The sequence below is a fragment of the Amphibalanus amphitrite genome, unplaced genomic scaffold, assembly GCF_019059575.1.
Source record: "Amphibalanus amphitrite isolate SeventyFive unplaced genomic scaffold, NRLGWU_Aamphi_draft 000400F_arrow, whole genome shotgun sequence".
In the NCBI taxonomy this organism is placed as follows: domain Eukaryota; kingdom Metazoa; phylum Arthropoda; class Thecostraca; order Balanomorpha; family Balanidae; genus Amphibalanus; species Amphibalanus amphitrite.
This window is the reverse complement of record NW_024881894.1, coordinates 325,564-343,885: the sequence shown is the minus strand read 5'-3', so window position 1 is coordinate 343,885 and position 18,322 is coordinate 325,564. Positions and strand designations below refer to the sequence as shown.

General features: G+C 49.5%; 1 protein-coding gene across 2 annotated transcripts in view; it reads left to right on the top strand.

The window, feature by feature from the left end:
• The first annotated feature begins 1,206 nt into the window (after nt 1-1,206).
• LOC122390555 (kinesin-like protein KIF28P) overlaps nt 1,207-18,322 on the top strand; it is a 31,198-nt gene continuing 14,082 nt past the window's right edge. Inside the window, exons 1-18 of one of the 2 annotated variants that reach the window (XM_043383625.1) lie at nt 1,207-1,384; nt 3,749-3,824; nt 5,929-6,132; nt 6,302-6,434; nt 6,813-7,001; nt 7,211-7,430; nt 7,693-7,816; nt 8,138-8,279; nt 9,218-9,373; nt 9,632-9,768; nt 10,493-10,662; nt 12,629-12,766; nt 13,015-13,166; nt 13,470-13,618; nt 13,766-13,900; nt 14,126-14,272; nt 14,560-14,706; nt 15,351-15,607. In XM_043383625.1, coding sequence (XP_043239560.1) covers nt 3,780-3,824; nt 5,929-6,132; nt 6,302-6,434; nt 6,813-7,001; nt 7,211-7,430; nt 7,693-7,816; nt 8,138-8,279; nt 9,218-9,373; nt 9,632-9,768; nt 10,493-10,662; nt 12,629-12,766; nt 13,015-13,166; nt 13,470-13,618; nt 13,766-13,900; nt 14,126-14,272; nt 14,560-14,706; nt 15,351-15,607 — 2,645 coding nt within the window. In that variant the 5' untranslated portion in view covers nt 1,207-1,384; nt 3,749-3,779. The remainder of the gene's footprint in view (nt 1,385-3,748; nt 3,825-5,928; nt 6,133-6,301; nt 6,435-6,812; nt 7,002-7,210; nt 7,431-7,692; nt 7,817-8,137; nt 8,280-9,217; nt 9,374-9,631; nt 9,769-10,492; nt 10,663-12,628; nt 12,767-13,014; nt 13,167-13,469; nt 13,619-13,765; nt 13,901-14,125; nt 14,273-14,559; nt 14,707-15,350; nt 15,608-18,322) is intronic. The other variant, XM_043383623.1, reaches the window with a different exon arrangement.

Below are 18,322 nucleotides of genomic sequence, written 5' to 3'. Positions count from 1 at the left end.
ACCTTTGACCTTGACCTTTCGAGGTCAACATATATATCATTCGATGCGGATTGACGAGAGGATCACGATGATGCCCTTAGTTTGTTCCTATCTTGACTAATTCGAAAGTTATTTGAGAAAAACGCTCTCCATATCTAGTGCCGCCATTTTGACTTTTTCGACCCCTGTGACGTCATCTTTGAACTGACCTGAAAATGACCTTAGTAAAAATTGTAGATCTTGGCCGTGCGTATCCGATGCCGTTTACCGCTTGTCGCTATCTTGCTTCGTTCTCGAGATCTCAGGGGGGGCCGAATCGGCCCCCCCCCCCGCCAGTTTCTTGTCCCGGCGGAGCCCGCCAGGAATAGGGTTAATGCAAGGACGCCTGAATATAGGCTGTGCCGCTGTACAATATCCTCTAAATCCGATAACGGATGACGCTAGTAGTGGACGCCTGAAGTTATGCTGCGCCGCAATACGTGATGTGCTACACGGCCGCTAGATGACTGGTGTAGTGCGCCTAAGCCTTGGCTGTGCCGCCGTGCAATATCTTCTGACGCCGATAATAGATGACGCTAGTAGAGAGCGCCTGAGGTTATGCTGCGCCGCATTACATAGTGTTTTGCTGAACGGCCGCTAGATGTCACTAGAATATTGCGCCTGAACATAGGCTGTGCCGCCGTACAATATCTTCTAGATCCGACGGTAGATGGCGCTAGTGGTGGGCGCCTGTAGCTATGCTGCACCGCATTGCATGATGTGAGATGCTTCGTTTACCTAGAAATATAGCTGCATCTAATCTTAGTACCTACGCTGTTTTGTTTCCGTTGTATTTTGCGTCAGCATTCATGCGGACAGCGGAATGGAGTCATATCCTTTGCACTACATCACAGTTAGGTATTCACTGCAAAACAGTAAGGTAGGCATGTTGGTAGACATTCTCAAAAACCTATCTAATGGGGTTTGTTGCCTACAAACAGTGTCAAAAAAGAAAGCAAATGTAAAAAGCTATTCAGTTTTAGTGTTTGTGTGGAAAAATACATTTTTAAGCCGTGGTGAATTCCCTGGACTCCGTTGCAGCCAGTGCGGTACTGCGCCGTTGGCCGCCGTCGGCTCGTTGTCCGATCGACCGGAGCCGTCAGCGGCGGTCCGGCCGGTCTGCAGTGACCCGCGCCTGTGTGTCTGTGTGCAGCCCGTGTTTGTACGACCCGTCCCGGTCCGGTGGCCCGAGGTCCGGACGAGAATCAATGGCTCTATGGATACGCATAAACAGCGGCCGGAGCGCCGCCGCCGCCGGCCGGACGCGGCCTCAGTCAGCCGTCGGGCCCAGTGCAGCCGCCGGCCCGAGTGACCTGGCTCAGGTCAAGTCAGGTCAGGTTTCACGGTAGCCGGGCAGCGACCAAAGGTCAGTGGCAGCTCCAGTCAAGTGTGTTTGCGTTTCGTTGGTGGAGTCTGGCGTGGGACGTTCAACGTGTGGTTTGTGCATTTTTCTTACAGCATCCGAGCCGTGCAATTTCCTCGTAGTGATTGGCAGATAAATGTGGGTATAGGGGCACAATAAGTTCGGTTCCTTTGAAAGATAGACTATTTTAGAACTGCATTATAGGTACGATAGTCGGGGTAATACAGTACATAAGCCCCTTATGGCTTATGAATAATATCTCGCACGGCTATATCTTGTCCGGATACGGCTACCAATTGCAGCATTGGATAATGTGGCTCTCAGAGTTGAAAACTTCGCTATAAAACTTACGTATATTTGAAATTGTAACTGACTTGAAATTAGTTCCGTGAAATTGTGCAACGTTTACTTAAAATCGACGTTTTAGCTCAACCAAAATACAGTATGTGTTCACCGTTTTGAAGAAAATGCAATGCATATGAGCAAAGAACCGAAGGGAACTGATAAACTGACGTTCAGGAAAGATATAATCCGTAACTTACGTAACGATATCACGTAGTTAGAGAAGTAAGCAGAGCCAAGTTTCTAGTACTTTGTTGAGCTATAAAAGCATGCCATGTCCGGACAAATCCAGATCGGCACGTTTGGCGAGATCAGCCGAGCAGTCATCTGTACGTGGTTGGTGTCTGTGCTCCGCTGCGGCCACCGGGGGCCCAGCGGACAACCGAGCGCCCCTTATAGTTAGAGGGTGGTGGAACAATCACTCAGACCACGATCTGCTTCAGTGCAGTTGGCAGTTGTCTCACTGTAATGTGTCTGGATTTAAGATGCCTAATTATCTGGCTTCTGTGTAAAGCAAGAATGTTTCCTTCATCATACTTCATGTCTTTGGGTAGCCCTATTAGTGGCAGGGGGTTGTTTTCATCCACCCCTCAGGCTTTTTGGGAATATCTTCAAAACTGCTGGAGCTAGGATGCTTAAATTTTCTGACTTTTCTTAAAACTAAACTGGGAAAATTCCGTGACAAATTTCAAGTTGATGCCTTTATCAGGGGCGGTTCCAGGGCATGGGGGATTGGGAGGTCCTATTCGTGAAGCGAGTCATTTGGGTGAAGATCACGATGCTGATGCATTACAATATGTAATTATTCATTCTGTAAGCATATCAACATTATTTGTAAGCTCACAAGTGAACAAGGGATGGATCATAGGCGGGTCCAGGAAAAAAGGAAGGTCGATTTGACCTCCCAACTTCGGTGCCCTAACCCTCGCCGGCACAGGCTATTTTGGTCCTAGGTTATCGGGTGACCTTCCAGGTCAGGTCAATGACCCGAAAATCGGGAAAATCGGGACCTGTTAGAAAGTCGTAAAGTGTGGCTGCGCTGGAGTTTTCCGGGGTGCTGATCACGAATATCGTGTTAGTTTTGATCAGAGATGATGTCTTAAAGCATTTAGACCAGGTCGGATCAGGTCAGGTCAGGTTAACCGATAGGGGTCGTGACGGGTATTCGTAGTACCTGCCATCCGCCTCTGACAGCTTCGTAACATGTTACGAAGGCACCAAAACTACTTCGTAAATGTTCAAATGGTTGCTTAATTCGAATTCAGCTCCAAAAACTAGGCTAGAAACATGTAAAACTCGAAAAAGTGAACCGAGGTCAACAAAGGTCAATGACCTGACCTGACCTTCAAGTGACCTTGACACCCATCCTAATGCATGGGAGCAGCATCAAATCACATGCTTGAACGTTTGAAACCACGAAAATCTTGCAAACGCGCGGCTAATGCGAGCCGACATACGCCGAATCGCGATTCCGGCCAAACATGGTCTCAGAAAAGAGGTCACAGGTCAAAGGTCATTTGGGTCAGGGTCATGAAATTTGGTATGTGTAAAATTGATCAATGCGAAGTTACTGAAAGTTTCGTCGCGATCGGTCGTTTTCTACCTGAGTTATTCGCGAAAAACCTTAGGAGGGGTTGCATCACCCCCCCCCCCCTGTGCCGACGAGGGTTAAGAAATAGCAAGAAAAGTTCCCAAATTTCGAGCCCTTAGCTTAAGTGGTTTTCCGTCCAGACCAATAAACTACAGGTGGGGGCCGATTCGGCCCCTTCCCCCCCCCCCCCCCCCACCAGTAATAGGGTTAAAGGTGACAGCTTGGTGGGCACGCTAATTTAACAGACTTTATTAGCTCTGGAACCAATTTTCATCACCTTCCAGTTTCATATTTTCATCTCTGCTATTTTTCCAATGCGGTATTTGTACACAGCGCCCACATTGGCTGCGGAGTGATCTACATTCCCGCGCTGGTCGTGTATGGTCGCGTGATGGGTCAGTCTCGCCCAGTGATGCGAGCTATGCCGTTTGCAGGTACACCTGAGTCTGGTCAGAAGACGCCATCATGACCGAAGAAAATGTCAAGGTCGCCGTCAGGATTCGACCATTCATATCCTTTTCATGCAGCTATTGGAAGTGGTTTTCGAAATGCACGATAGGCAATGGTATCATTATCCCGCGCCCCGTTGAGGTCTGGCAGGTTCCACGTCCTGTTGATGGCCGTGAAGTTAGCGTCAGCAACAGCAGCGAATACCGCGTCGGATTCAGAATCGCTTCAAAAACCCTAACCAGGTCAATTAGGGGACGGAAGCACGAATGTGACATTAATTTTGCCCTAGCTCCCCTCCTTCATCCCTTAATCGTCCCTTGAAGGATGGAGCGCGTCCAAAGTGCCTCAAGGCTTCGTCTGATCACCAAAATAGGGTAGCCTGGGGCAAGACGCCCCAGATAATTTATTTTGCTACATAAATTTTGTCCCACATCACCTGGGAGGCCAAATTTGTGCTCAATGCGTTCTTTGGACATTTTACTTTAAATTGCACCCCTCAAATTCATTCACTTATGATCGGACTCCAAGCTAGGAAGAGATTTGTGAAGCAACTGCAAATGGGGCATTTTGCCCCAACCCCAGGGCAAAACGCCCCACGGCCTGGGGCAAGTAGCCCCATACTTAAGATTAAAGATTCAACATGGTAGTTGGCTAAATCTTATGTGAGAGGTCCGTTAGACCTCTGGAGGCACGGCACTGAAGTTAGCACATTCCATCCTGTCAGGTGTTCAGCTGTGACACTATTGTATGAGCAGGTTTTTCACCTACCTCATAAGACCAAATAATAAATTATTGCAATGCAAATGTTAACAAAATACTTCCTTTGCCATCCAGTTGCTGAGAAAAATACACATAAAGGCATAGAAAGTTACTGTTCGCCAGCTACCGAACATTAGAAAGTGGGTAGCCCGAACAACACATGAGGTAAAACGCCCCAGGGGCTTTTTGCCCCGCGACCTACTGGGGCGTTTTACCCCATCACGTAGTTCGGTCAGAGAACAACGCCTTGCATTCCAGCAAGACATAATTTAACACGAACCAACCCGGCATGATAAGCGTTAGACAATAGTTGTTCAAAATACATAAGTCGTTAACCTGATGTGGACCATAAAACGGAACGCCATGATACATAATCTGATGACAAAACATAAAAATCACTCAGAAAACACATTTTTGGCTATATCTCCCGAAAGAGTCGTCACAATTTCTTTCCAGTCTGCTCATATAATGATCATATAGTGCAAGTTTTATAGAAGAGATGATGTTTCCCCAGAACTCTGCCAGTTCCGAGAAACATCGGTGAGGCGTTTTACCTCGGCGGGGCGACTTGCCCCGGTCTACCCTAATGGTCGCAATCGATTCCTCGGGTCAATATCTAACCTCAGTCGAAGTTGCAGACCTGTGCCTCCTATCCCTCATCCTTTAATCGTCCCTTAATGAATGCCACCATCAAGTACCATCTGTCGTTGTAGGCACGGACCCTAGAAATCCCCGCCCTCAGGAACCCGGATACCAGGCCAACAATGCAATGCTCTACATTTCCACCCGCGTGTATAGTGACTCAGGGCATCCATGACGTCATGCTCGCCACAGTGCCAGCCGCTGTTGATGACGTCACAGGCCGGTCCAAGGTGGCCATATTGACCGCTGCCGCGGTGACGGTGTCGCTCGCCGGCCTATCGCGTGACCGGAGGATCCGCCGGCGTGGCCGACCGCGGGCCGCCGCCGTCCGGCCGCCGACGGTCAGCAACATTGAGCGCGCACAGTGCACACAGCGGCCGACGCCGGCCGGTAATGAGAGCGCAAGGTCATTAACGAATGGTCGGCGGGCGGCGGCCAGAGGGGTTATTAGAGGAGTACAATGGAAACTATTTGAGAAATAGTGTTGATTAGAAATGGACAGTTACAACTGAGCAATTCATATAAGTGTATTAGCCTAGCCTATATTAGCCTATGCCTCAGGCTGGAGATAGGATTTAAACGTCTCCCTAAAAGGATATTTTGCACCTTTGTCCTAAGACAGCCTGGAAAATTGTCATATTAACCAATATCTTTAGTTTGTTCCCGCCAAAATAGCGCTTTAGAGTAGATATGCCTGTATGTGGTGTACTCGTCGTTCACCCAGTACTGCCTCGCTCGGCTATGCTCCTTGACTGAGGCACACAACAGTCGCGAGAAGGGCCGCAGCGCCCAGCTGATTCTCGACACCAACGGGAACACGACGTTCATCCGCGACCCGGCGCCCGGCGGCGAGACCAAGTCGTTCACCTTCGACCACTCCTACTGGAGCTTCGACGGCTGCAAGGAGAACAACGGCTACTTCGAGCCCGACAAGAGCCACAAAAATGGCGGCAAGTTCGCTGACCAGGTCAGTGCAGCTGCATGGGAGATGGGTGTGTTTATGGGGCGGGGGGCGGATATCAGGAACGCATGTAAGCAGAGTGCCCCGCACTGTTGTAAGCCTCTCGATGGGTTGATTCTATTGCTACACTTTTTCTAGTCACTTCTGAGTGCTCTCTCGTCATTTCTTCCGTCAGAATATGGTCTTCAACGACTTGGGTCAGGGTATTCTCAAGAACGCCTGGAGTGGCTACAACGCCACTCTGTTCGCCTACGGCCAGACGGGCTCGGGCAAGTCCTACTCCGTGATCGGCTACGGCCCCAACAAAGGTACCTACCTGGCTCGGCCACTCGCGTGGCAGACCGTCAGCGCTCCGGAGGCACTTGTCGCGGCCTTTGCCACTACCGAGGCGAGCTAAACTGTTGTTCAGATCGGAGAGAATCCTTTAATACCTATATTAAGATTACAGTGTTTTGATAGCATTTGAAATTAAGCTGAAAACGCGCCCAGCTCCAAAGCACTCAACTTTGGGAATGTTTTTCGATTACGGCACCGAAATATGGAGAAACAAAGCGCTAGGTACCTATAGGTTATCGTCTTTTAACGGGCACCGTCGAGAATATCACGCAAACGTAGTTTTTTTTCACTTCCATTTTGAATGTAAACGGACTCCTGTGCACTCGGGCTTGATTTGTTTGTGTCCTCAGGAATCGTCCCAAAGTTTTGTGAGGAAATCTTCAAAGGTATCAAGGAGAAGGCCAAGCAACCCATTGTGTTCGAGGTTAAGTTCAGCATGCTGGAGATCTACAGCGAAGTGGTACACGACCTACTGAACCCGGCGAAGAACAAAAAGTCCGGCCTGAAGGTCCGACAACACCCCAAGAAAGGATTCTACGGTAAGCGTGAAAACAGATTCACGTAAAAAATATCCCATGGTGTTTGATAAGTCATCACGTTCAGCGACCCACATTCTAACTAAGCTAGGGACCAACTTACTATGTCAGTTACAACAGGGGGAGCATCTGTCTGGTGGCTTTCCCAATTGGGCCTAGTCCTTCCTTCCCACCGTGCTAAAACTTTGACTTCACCCTCCCCCGTCTTCCAGCCGAGGGTCTGAAGCAGGTAATGGTGACCTCGTACGCCGACATTGAGGCGCAGATGGACGAGGGCACGATGAACCGGACGGTGGCCTCGACCAACATGAACGCCACCTCCTCGCGCGCGCACACTATCGTCGGCATCCATTTCACGCAGAAACAGAAGAATGCCGCCGGACAGGAGACGGCCAAAACGTCCATCGTCAACCTGGTCGACCTGGCCGGCAGGTCGGTGAAAACATGAGCGGCAGCCCGCTGAGCGCCCAGCCGGCTGGCAGGCTTTGTGCAGGAAGGGCGGGTCCTGATTGTGAACCGATGGAAATTTGTCGTTATCGTAAACGGCTGGGCTTAAAAATGTGGTCAAACGACCAAACCTTCAGGACCAATTAAATAAATGCAGCTGAATGATAAAACACGTTAAGCTGTGTAAGGAATAGGTTGAAGTGATATTAATTATGTCGCCACGGGTTCTGTGTGTCCGCTGTCGCAGCGAGAGGGCAGACAGCACCGGCGCCACCGGAGATAGGCTGAAGGAGGGAGCCGCCATCAACAAATCGCTCTCCACACTCGGAAACGTCATCTTCGCTCTCGCCAAACAGTCCAGCGGTGAGAAGGTGAGGAAACTAGTCTATTTAGTCTTTACACGCGGTCCAGCGGTGAGGAGGTGAGTCGGTTAGCCTCAATACTCCAGCAATAGAACTGTCAACTGTCAGCATAAATCTGTAAATCACTTCTGGTTACAAATGGCTATCAAAGAGACTATCAGTAAACCTAAGAGATCATGGACATTACCGCTGGCACATTGCATTATTGTATGAATAAGGATTATTTTACCTGTTCAATGTTACTCTTTCGCTCTGGTTTACCGCGGCAGATAGTTGTGATTTCTAGGGACTGACCCTGCTGACCTCGCACCCCGGTCGCGTCCTCCGCAGGACGTGCGTGTGCCGTTCCGGGACTCCGTGCTCACCCGGCTGCTGCAGAACGCCCTGATGGGCAACTCCAAGACGGTGATGGTGGCTGCCCTGTCACCGGCCGACCTCAACTATGATGAGACCATGTCCACGCTCCGCTTCGGTAAGTCTCACGGCTGTTTGTTAGGCCATCCATTCATAGCACCAAGTCCTAAAGTCGTGGTTTTCGCTGCTCGTCATATCAACACTCTGCTTTTTAAACATATGACGACATTCTCCGGTCGAAAATAGATTTTTTGCCGTAAGCCGGCAATGCTTGGACCCTACACGATTTCAAAAACATAAATATTAAGTAAGCCAAAATAATGTGCTCAAGCCTCAATTAACCCTCATGATATAAGAAATTACGTATGCTTCAAATCTAGCAACAATTTTGTGAACATGAAAAACAGGCTCACACTAATTACTGCAATTACTCACATGCATGCTTTTCGGCGGTTAAAACCGAAAAGCGACGATGCATGGCAGATTGTGGCAGCCGAGTATTAGGCCTCGCCGTCATCGTATGAAAATATCGGTGGTGAAATTACTCTAATATCGATCGCCGGGCAGTGAGTTGTGCAGAAGAAGGCTGGAGTGGCTGTAACTAGCGCACCCAGCTCGCGGTATGTATGTACGGTACGCGAAACGGACGGTGGAAATGTGTCATACAATCCACATGAAATATTCACCACGAATGTCAAGGTGACTCGGGAACAGCCCTACCGCGTGTGACGGATCCACCGCAAATCCTCGTACTTTTGTCAACGGGGACACCTCAGAAGGGACGCCGAGAGCGCGATCTGGAAACTTGAAATCCCAGTTCGCCATAGCAAAGTCGCTTGAAATAGCCGTAGCAGTGTCTGACGTTGTGTTCTAAGTAGGCAAAAAAGCATTATGCGTTTTATGGAATTATTTGTTCTACTGGAAAGCATAACTAACGGTCATAACATAACCTGCGACGTTAGCTCAGCAACAGTTTCATTATCATACCGCTATCTATGCTCCTACCGACATCTGACTGCCCTTTTCTGTGCCCTTCCCCTCCCTTTCTTCTCGCAGCCGACCGGGCCAAGCAGATCAAGACCAAGGCGACGGTGAACGAAGACCCGACTGAGAAGCTGCTCCGCGAGCTGAAGGAGGAGAATGAGCGGCTCAAGGCCAGCATGAAGGGTGGCAAGATCGACATGGGTAACACGGCCGGCATGTCGGCGGCCGGTGAGTGCCGGCCGCGCTCTCAAACCGAAAATTACTGTATTAGACGGTTAGACACTCTCGCCGGTCCACTTTAACATACCTATGAAGTTATGAACAGATATATCGGCGCAGCAGAGCTCCTGAAAATGTTTTTTTTTTTGTTGAGTGTTGGTGATATGTGCTTGCACTGTGATAGAGCCAGTGACCGTAGGTATTTTGTGACGCTCAATAAGGATTGATTGAGTGATTGATTGATTGATTGATTGATTTACTTCTCAGACAAGGAGGCGCTGCGGAAGGAGCTGGAGGAGGAGATGCGCGCCCAGATGCTGGAGAACGACCGGGAGCTCGAGGACATGAAGAAGTCCTACGAGGAGAAGCTGAAGGCGGCCCACAAGTCCTCGGCCACGGCGGCGGTACGTCCCCGCCCCGGGACGGGCTCAGAGCTTGTCCAGACACGGCATTGTGGATATCGTATCACTCGTGACTCGGACATTTGTGCCTGACATGTTACGAAGCTATTTACACCAGTAAAACGCCTTTTAGGCGAAGAACGAGCGAGCGAGATAGTTTTTTTATAGAAATTTTGTCCGAATGGATGAATGGGTGGCTATGGGCCCAGGTGCCCCGCTAAGCAGTGCTTGTTGCGAATGGCACCACGGACCCACCTTTCGACATTTGACCTGACCTGTGACGTCATCGGTTAGACCGAGGTCAATGAAATTGGGTCACAAGGTAGTTCCTCGTTGGGGCTATCCAACGCCGTTTGCCGCTTGTCGCTATGTTGCGTGGTTCTCGAGATCTTAGGGGGGCCAAAATGCCCCCCATCAGACCGCGTTGCTCGGCAGACCCCATCAGGGTGCGGGATCATGATATAGTTATTAGTTATCATCCATGTCATTTATCATATGGTGTTAAGTGCATGCACTTAAATCGGGGCAATAATGCATATATTTAGTCGTGGCAGTAATATAATCACATAACTACAATTGGAACAATAGACGTAAGGATTTCTTTGATGGGAGCCAGACTGCCGTCCTCCGGCCTCCTGGCCGCTCCACTGCTCCTCTGGCATCCTGGCCGTCCGTCTCCGCTGCCACTGAATAACCTCTGACCTCTCCATCTCTGTTCCGTCCCCAGGGCGGCGCCGCCGCGGCAACCAACCGCGAGAAGGAGACCAAGCCGCACATCTACAACCTCAACATGGACCCCATGCTCTCCGGCCGCATCGTCAACATCCTGAAGAAGAAGCAGACCGAGGTCGGCAATAGGAAGGGCGGCGAGAGCGACATCACCATGGTCGGACCCGGGTGAGTGTACTTACCGAGACGGCTGAGACGGCTTACCGGAGCGACATCACCATGGTCGGACCCGGGTGAGTGTACTTACCGAGACGGCCGAGGCGGCTTACCGGACAACTATCCTGCTCCATTGCAGCACACTTACCCACAGGCCCACTTCTACTCCGATCAATCACGTGTAACGACTGAAGAGGGTGGCCAAGTGCAACACGACCTGTTTTGCTATAAGTCTGTGTGCGCTGGGCACAATAAAAACATCCTCTTGTTTTACTGGCCAATGCCTTCAACAAATTGCAGAAGGTTTTAATGCTCCTCAACAAGTCGATTTTAGATGTTAACCGAGTATAAGCATCTATCAAGAATGCACAGGTCCGTGATCGAACCAGCTCTGCGTCTCTCCAAACATTTATGTTGACGTCACTATAGGATTTGTGTTCGGCACCTGCGGGCCAGTGAGCCACGCCATCGGGTGACACTCGCGCCGACATTCATCACTTTTGGCGCCGCCGCGTGGGCCGTCGCCTTGGTAACGGCCAACGACGCGCGCGAAACGACCGGCCGACATGTCAGCGAGCACCTGGATATCGGAGAAGGTCGGCCGAAGGTGGCCGGCCGTCATCGATTGTCGAACAGAAACCGTTGGCGGTGGCGGCGATTAAAAGGGCCGGCCCTCGGCTGACACTTCACACGGAACAAAGAATGTGCTGACGTTGATGCATGGCGGTGGAAGAAGAGTGCTTGTTTTGGAGACAAACGTCGCACTGCCGCTAAGCTAAATTCGCCAAAATTGAGTCCAGGAAGTTTTGTGTCATTTACTTATTTGGCCCTAACTTCTTATAGCTGCCAAGTTATTGCGTTGAATTTAATTGCATTAGCCTGAGCGTTGCCAGATCAGACCTTTTCACTTCCAGGGACCCGCCTTTTTGACACGTATCTGCATTTTTATTGATGGGCTGGGTATCATCTATCCATAGATCATGAGTTATGTAGGATAGGAGCTCAATGGATCATAAATGGATGCATTCATGGAGTACGGTTAACAGCGCGGCGGTTTGATTACGCGCACGTGCTCTAAATATGACGCCGGTAATATCTTATACCAGTAAAACGCCTTTTGGGCGAAGAACGAGCGAGCGAGATAGTGAGCCCTGCAGGCTGCACGTGCAGAAGGGCGAGAGGGTACTTCCAACGGGCTTGTGCAAAGCACCCTTCTAACCGGTCGCTAGCGGTGTACCAAATTTGAACGCAATCGGCCCAGCCGTTCCTGAGATCTGGAAGCGGCACCGCCGAGGTCGCGTTCATGACCGTGCCCCTGTGCGGTCGGCCGTGCCCCCTCCCCCCCCCGCCGTTCGCCGCTGGCCCTGTATACAGTGGCCCAGCATTCATAGTGGTGGTGAGGGAGCCGCCGACATTGATTGGCTGCACCGGGCCCGCCAACGCCGCCACAACTGGCGTCACTAGCAAACAGTGACCGGGCCGGACAACTGAAAAACACGGCTCAATGGCCAATACACCCACCGGGCCGGACAACTGAACAACACGGCTCCATGGCCAATACACCCACCGGGCCGGACAAGTGGAAAACACAGCTCCATATATTGGCGGAGTGGACATGGGACAAATGAAATAAAAAACAGCCCAATGCATCAACGGAATGCAGCAGGATATGGAACTTTATAGCATCAAGCAGGATTCACACACCGATTCAACGTACTTACCTACCCGACAGTACAACACACTCGGCACGCACCACGCATTACAGCACGTCAGGACAACACAGCGCAGCTTCATTTCTTCAATCGATATTATCCATGCGGCGAACTTGATGAATCAGTTAGATGATTTGATGAAATATTGCTCGTAAAGCAATAATTTCGTACGCCGCATTTTAAATAATGCGATGCAAACAGTCTAATGTTTCAGAGTCTTATATGTAAATGTTAAAGTTTTGTCACGCTGTTTATTTTGTTTACAGTATGCAGGAGAAGCACGCCATCATCGCTCTGGATGAGAAGGCCAACAAGGTCAACATCAAGCCGTGCAACACCGACTGTCGCGTGCTGGTGAACGGGACGCCGATCCAGGGCGAGACCACGCTCTGCCACAATGACAGGTTCGTCGGGCCGCTGCCGCCACAGGCTGCTTCCGAGGCTCCGGGGATAAAGATACTTACATTTTAACGCTCACTTTATCTTCATTTGAGACGATGCGATGAAGTGTGATATTCGAGCATACAAAGAGCATCCAGCGTATGCCACTCATTTTTTTTTCTTATTCAAAGGTCATTGCTACTCGATAAAGTGCAGCTAGACGTGCAGTTGACCTGCAACGTTTACGCATTATTTATATTTATGTTCACAGACTGGTGTTCGGAGGCACTCAGATCTGGGTGTTTGCTAACCCAGTGGAGGCGAAACAGAGCAAAAAGAAGTACCCGACTATCACCTATGAGTACGCTCAGGAGGAAATCGCCTCCAAGAACGGCCTCAAGATGGACAACACAGCAAACAACGGTAAAGCAAACTATAAAATTACTGTTTGATGCGTTTTCGGTCCTGCTGCTATAGGTATGTCAGGACCGAAATCCTCTCTGCGTGCTGACCAGCACACTTTTGTCCTAAAGGAAACATCTGGTACTGTCATAACGTCCAACAGCTAAAAGAACAAAACAAGTACGTACCTTGAGTGCCCACTAAAAGCACTCCCCACACCCGCCCGCTGTTCACCACTCTCCCCACTGTCTCACACACACAGCCCAGGTGCAGCTGCAGCCGTCCGCTGTTCACCACTCTCCCCACTTTCTCTCACACACACAGCCCAGGTGCAGCTGCAGGAGGACCTGCTGGAGCTGATGCCGGGAGTCGAGACGGCCAACAGCATCTCCGAGGAGCTCGACAAGAGGTGCAAGTTCGAGATCCTGCTCGTCTCGCCACAGATGATGGGCAAAACGTCCGGGAACACCGAGGTATGTGAACGCGGCAACAGCCCGCGCCAAACGCATATCTGTAGTGCCAACACAAGTATCAGCCTTCTAAGTATATATGAACAATGGTGAGCCATACCAAGCACAAAATTATCATACGTTCTGTGATACGCTATTTATTTTGCGCAGGTCTGCGTCAAGATGAAGAACCTGGCCAACAACGCTGAGTACGTGTGGTCCAAGGAGAAGTTCCGCAACAACCTGTACCTGATGCAGGAGATGTACGCTAACTTCGAGGACGAGGACGACTGGGACCTGCCCGAGGTGAGAGACAGCAGCGAGTCCAGCTTGGCAATACCAGTCAGTACGTCACATCCTGCAGACAATACGGCATCTGCCTCAGGACTTGTTTCGTTAGGCACCCGACACGGAGGTGACAGCGTTCTGACCCCTGTCCCTCCGTCCCCCGCACAGTCCCAGGACCCGTTCCGGGAGCCCCCCGACACGGAGGTGATAGCGTTCTGACCCCTGTCCCTCCGTCCCCCGCAGTCCCAGGACCCGTTCCGGGAGCCCCCGGACACGGAGGTGATGATCGGCGTGTGCCAGGTGGTGCTGCAGCCACTCGCCTTCCAGGTGGAACTCAAGGATCAGGTGGAGATTAGCAACTACAAGGGTGCCGAAGTCGGCGTACTCAATGTGAGTCACACGGTTTTTTCAAACGGTAAACTTTTCCAGAAAATTGACATCTATTCTAGTGTTTGAGGTGCCTCCTTTTATGGCATAAAACTCGTAATATAATTTACGATCACTTATTGACATTATTCGGGCTTCCAATGCTAACTCCTTCTGACGTTACAATGATGTGATTGTACATATCCTGCAACATGTTTTGTTTGTCATCCGGAAATGTCCTATATCAAAGTCAACTCACGAATAATGTTGGTTGCGTTATGGTGACCGGTCGCCGCCGCCGCCGTCCCCAGTTGGAGGTCGTGCCCTGTGACGCCTCCGGTAAGGAGTACAAGGAGGAGGACGATCGGTTCGTCGACAGTCCCGACATGCTTATCGGAAAGGACGTCAACTTCGTGGTCAAAATCAACAGCGCCAGGGGCCTGCCCAAAAGCTACATGGTAAGAAGGACATGCGACCTTTTGATAAGGATTTATCTACAGGGTGATTTTTTTACAGGGCAAAAAGTTTTTAAGCCTAGAGATACCAAAACATATAACAAACGCCAAAAAAGTATATCCATGTGAAAGGAAATTGTTTGTCATTTTGTTTTCAGGACCTTTTAAAGACTTCTTGGGACTCATTCTGTTGTGAAGTTCCATGCAAATGGCGCACAACAAAATGTTTTCCCCAAAATCGCCAATTACTCCAGGCTTGGGTGCATTAAAACTGTGCTCACTTCGAGCACGTTCTGTAAGCCTAAACGGAGCTCAAACTCAAAGTTTGTGTGTGCAAATGAAATGTCAGAATGTGCTTTTTACAAAGATATACATTTGCTGTCAGTTGATCTGTTTTCTGGTACCGCCATTGCTCTTTACTTTTTATCCTGTATAAAAAAATCACCCTATATTTAGGCTGCAAGTTTGAACCGTTTTACCCCATTTCGTGTATAGAACACAGAAAAAATACTCTATGGTATCTTCATTCTACATGCACTTTAAATTCCCGACCTGAGCTAATTAACGTGCAAAATCTAAACATGCCAATGATAGGTATGTTTTGACCTCGAGTGTAGATCATTTACAACTGTCGTCTTCTGTGACAGGACGTCTACTGCAAGTACAAGGTGTACCTGGAAGACGACCACAAGACCAAGATGGTGAGCGACACCACCAACCCCGACTTCAACGACAAGAAGATCTTCAAATTCCCCACGGCCACCAAGCAGTTTGTCGACTACCTGCACAACAGCACGATGGCGATCCAGCTGTGGGGCAAGTACCGTCTGAGGAACCTCTCCGGGTCGATCAAGAACCTCACCACCAAGGACATCATGAAGACCGACAGAGGTGTCTTCTCCAGGTATTAATTTTACTTCTTTGCTACCACTTTTACTTAAAGGGACACTCCCACCTTAACATTAGTTTTGAGTTGAGATAGCCAAATTGGTGGCCATGGCCTGCAAATACCGGTTTGGGCACTCACAACATCGAAAAATGCTTTAATTCGAAGATATGGAATTTCAAACTTGCAGTTTTCGGATTCTAAGGGGCTAATGCATTGGAATGCCCCCTTAGAATTTGTGACGTCAGCGGAGATCTAACGATTTTTAAATCTTAGACTAAAACCATCGTTAACACGTGGTGGTATACGCTGCTTTGCGCGCAACGTCTGCCGCACTTTAAGGCTGCCAAATTATTGCTTCCAAATAAAGTCGCTAGTAACAGGGGAGATCCCAAAAAGTAAACAAAAGTAAAAGCCTAATATCTTGAAAACTGTAGCGAGGTAAATTAAGAGAAGAAGGGGGTACTGCTTCCTTGCGGTTGACCCAGCACCGCGGTCCACTGTTGTTCGGCTGTTGTAGCAGAGAGAATAATTCGCTGCTGTAATGCTGTCGATAGTAGAGCTGGTGATACAGAGGAGCTTGGGAGTCGTTGAAGAGATCCCGAGATAGCTCTAGAGAGAGATCCAGATAGTGATGAGATCCTGAGATAGATGTAGATTTCCAGATAGAGATCTCGAGATGACGTCCACCTGGGAGAGATGTAGGTATAGATCCACCTTGCATACAAATACATCTGATGGAAGATGCTTCTGTTTTAGAGGCTTGATGATTCTGTTCATTGTATAGACCATGATGCACGAGATGCTTCTTCACTGCTCGGATTAGGGATAGAGGGATCCGATCAGCTGGGTTTGCGGCACAGTTGGGCAGGTGAAGGACAGGGCATTCGAAGTCCCGATGACCACTGCCAAACTTACGGGTGGTAATTACATTGATTAATTGAATGTGATCATTCGTCCAGTCACCCATTCCTATACCACTGGCCTCCCCATTACGAAAATTGCCCACTTAATTCGTATTAGCGTTGCTATAGTTAAGTTGCCCTCGAGGGTTGCTAGCTCGACTGCCGTAACCGAATTCTACGCAATTCCTATCGGCCTTATTCTAAGATTCACCCTTCACCATTCTCACACCCTTGTTCGCGTTACATTCACCTTTCATGTATTCACCCAAATTTAATTCGTAGCCCTCGAAATTCCCTCCGATAGTGTTAGGCGTCGGATCAACAACGATCTCCCCGGCGAGATAAATGTCTCTTTCCGAAATCCATATGCATGCTCCGCTAACCGGCGACAAAGATATTTATCGCAGGGCCGTCCAGAATAATTGCACAAATATCCACCCTACTAATTTATGGGATTCACTACACGTCCGATAGACTTATGGTACACACATACACGATTTATATCCGACTTATCTCTCTACCGGGAGAGATTACCTATGCCCTCTTCCGGTCCGCGTGTAACATTCCCGTTCACGACCCAGGGACCACAGTTCATATCCTGGAACTATCCTTAAACCATGGGATTTACTCTTCAAGGCCTTACGTGTCCTGGAGTACATTCTTCCCTCCCCTGAGGCTGTCCAGTACCGATTAGAGTACCTTTACGAAATAAGTATGAGGACTTATTCGGGACACTACGGCTCGCTTTATCCGCCCTTTGGGTGACTCACCCCTGACCTTCGGCTTCTTGCCTTTGGCATAACTTACTCTCCACTGCATACTGTGCCAATCTTCCCCCTTCCCCCTGCCGTAGAAACCTCTCACTGCCTTCTCACCCAGTGTTACCTAAGCGGGAAAATTAACAGTGGCCGGTACCACTGGCGGAAAACGTGCATATGCCCTGCGTACGTGACGGTGTGTCCCTCTTATTATTCCGGTCTGGACGTGGGTTTAGAGAAGTGCATCTGTGTCTCATACGGTCATGCTGGTAAACGTTACGCCATAGGAGGCGGGCAAACAAGCCGTCTGTGCCTCACAATGCCCTGTGCCAATATTGGTGGAGTAATTATTGGCGCTAACTCGCAAGAACGCGAATAACAGAAAAGCATTATTTATTCAACCTAATCGTAATCTCAAGTCCTAATTGCTGCTGCACGCATGAACCTAATCACTAGTTCTCGTATACACTCCTAGCAGACCTTGAACCGCTCTTGATTTAATCAGATGATCTAGAACCAATTAGTACGCACCTATCTGTCGTCTGGTTGTGATCCACCGTATCATAGTGAATTACTGAATGCTCAACGGAAATGACTCCTTGAAACTCGTTCGATAGCTTCTGATGGGCTACTAGTTACCTATACAAATTATCTTTATAGAGTGCCAGAATATTGTCATAGGGGTCCCTAGCTTTTCATAGAAAATATAATTTAAATCATCCTATTAGCAGTAAACAATGCACATGAAACGAAGTGCAGTCCTAAATATCATATAGCATGTCATATTTAACTGTCTACGTTCTTATCCCGTTGCAACCTTCCGCAACTAACCAGGCTCCTATACGTGACCTTCACCTACCGCACGCGCCCCAATTACGGCTAACCCACTGCCCCTGTTGTGGCTGCTCCTCGCGCCCTCTGGCGGCTCAACCCCGCGTCGGGAACGACGATTACCACGGCCGCCGGCGGGCGCCGCGTCGACACCGTCAGTCAGCCACGCCGCTATGGGCGCGCCAACAGTCGCGGTACAGTGCTCGTGCGTGTTGTCTCTTCTGGCCGGGTAGATTCAC